Below are 1,799 nucleotides of genomic sequence, written 5' to 3'. Positions count from 1 at the left end.
CGAAAGAAGTTGATAGAGCAAAATATTCATGTTATAAATACAAAGAGCGAGGTACAAGCACCAGAGATCACTACAGAGAGACCCAAAAGAAAAGATGACTAAGAAGTGATTGATGAAGCTACAAGGGTAGAAAAATCTGTAACAAACACAACTGAAAATGGAGAAAGTACAGAAACATCAGCTGCCAAAGCACTAAGTCTAGAAAAATCTTACATGCCTCCCATTCCCTTTCCTCAAAAGCTCAAGAAGAACAAACAAGACACAAACTATGAAAAATTTCTCGATGTTCTCAAGAAGCTCCAGATCAATGTTTCGTTCATAGATGCTATACTACAAATTCCAAGCTATAAGAAATGTTTGAAAGAGATGTTGACAAAGAAAAGAAAGCTTCCAGAGTTTGAAATTGTTGCATTAACTGAGAAAAGTAGTGCAAGACTCCAGAGAAAATTGCCTCCTAAATTGAAGGATCCAGGGAGTTTTACTTTACTAGTTTCAATTGGAAATTCTTATTCAACTAATGCATTGTGTGACACTGGTGCTAGTATCAATCTAATGCCATATTTTGCTTACAGGAAATTGGGACTAGGTGAAGTCAACTCAACATCAATAACACTACAACTCGCTGATAGAACAATCGCAAGGCCACATGGCAATGTTGAGGTTGTACTCGTAAAAGTAGGAAATTCAATATTTCCTGTGGATTTCATTGTATTGGACACACCAGAAGATCGAGACATTCCAATTATATTGGGTTGACTATTCTTAGCAACGAGACGAACCCTTATTGACATGGAGAAGGGAGAACTAATCTTGAATGTGTAGGACAAGTAGGACATATTCAATATTTACATCCAATATGAGAAACCTCCTAATAAAAATGATTGTTGTAGAATTGATGAAAAAGAACCACCTAATCAACGAAGTTGCAAGAATAAAAAAAAAATTGGAGAACTTCTTGGTAGAGATAAGAATGGACAAATCAAAATTTGTAGAGCAAAAAAGGACTACATCAATGAAAATTGCACAAAGTGCAATGATGGAATAACTTTGTTTGAGCCACCATGATAAATCAGCAGCACAAGTCAAGTTAATGACTTAAAAGAAGTGCTTCTTGGGAGGCAACCCAAGCTTTTATTTTATTTTTTTTATTTTGTTTTCAAAGTTCTAAGAGAGTTTAATTTATAGTTTATTTAGGAATCATCACCCATACACCTTCTACCCATAGGTCTTGGAGTAATTAAGTTGGTTATTAGATGTTTGAGCTAAGTAATCCTTGTTCCATGAGTTTAATTTTTCAAATTTAATTTTTTAGGAACATGACGTCACAGAACACTCAAACCAACATGGACATGGAGAAAATGGGATAAATCTCAAGTTTGGGGGAAAATGTAGAAGAATAGTCAATCAAATGCAACACCAAGACACCACAACATCATAGGCAATACTGACATTTCAGGGAAGTCCTCCTCCTTTTCCTTTAAATTTCACATTGAGGACAATGTTCTAGTTAAGTTTAGGGGAGTGGCATCATTTCATTACATTGTTGAGTTTCTCGAATGCTTATGTGTGATTTGCTTGTTTTATGTGTTTATATTTTTATTCAAAAAAAAACAATTCATTTCGTTTTTTTGCATGCTTGTGTGTGTTAGATAACCTTGTCGGTATTGATATGTGTAATTGAGAACATACGTTGATTTATGAATTGTGGACGAGTTATGTGTTTGAGTTAGATTTTTGCTTATTCATGTGAAACGAAAATTATTTTTTGCACGTGAGTTGATTGTAGCGTTGTGCATAAG

General features: G+C 34.5%; 1 protein-coding gene across 1 annotated transcript; it reads left to right on the top strand.

Annotated features, from left to right (window-relative positions):
• The first annotated feature begins 213 nt into the window (after nt 1–213).
• On the top strand, nt 214–756 carry LOC111386230. Its single transcript, XM_023010684.1, has one exon. It carries the CDS (start codon nt 214–216, stop codon nt 754–756), a length of 543 nt encoding a protein of 180 aa, XP_022866452.1.
• The last annotated feature ends 1,043 nt before the right edge of the window (nt 757–1,799 follow it).

The sequence above is a fragment of the Olea europaea genome, unplaced genomic scaffold (assembly GCF_002742605.1).
Source record: "Olea europaea var. sylvestris unplaced genomic scaffold, O_europaea_v1 scaffold3474, whole genome shotgun sequence".
In the NCBI taxonomy this organism is placed as follows: domain Eukaryota; kingdom Viridiplantae; phylum Streptophyta; class Magnoliopsida; order Lamiales; family Oleaceae; genus Olea; species Olea europaea.
Note: the sequence above shows the minus strand (reverse complement) of the source record. Positions and strands in the feature narration are given on the sequence as shown.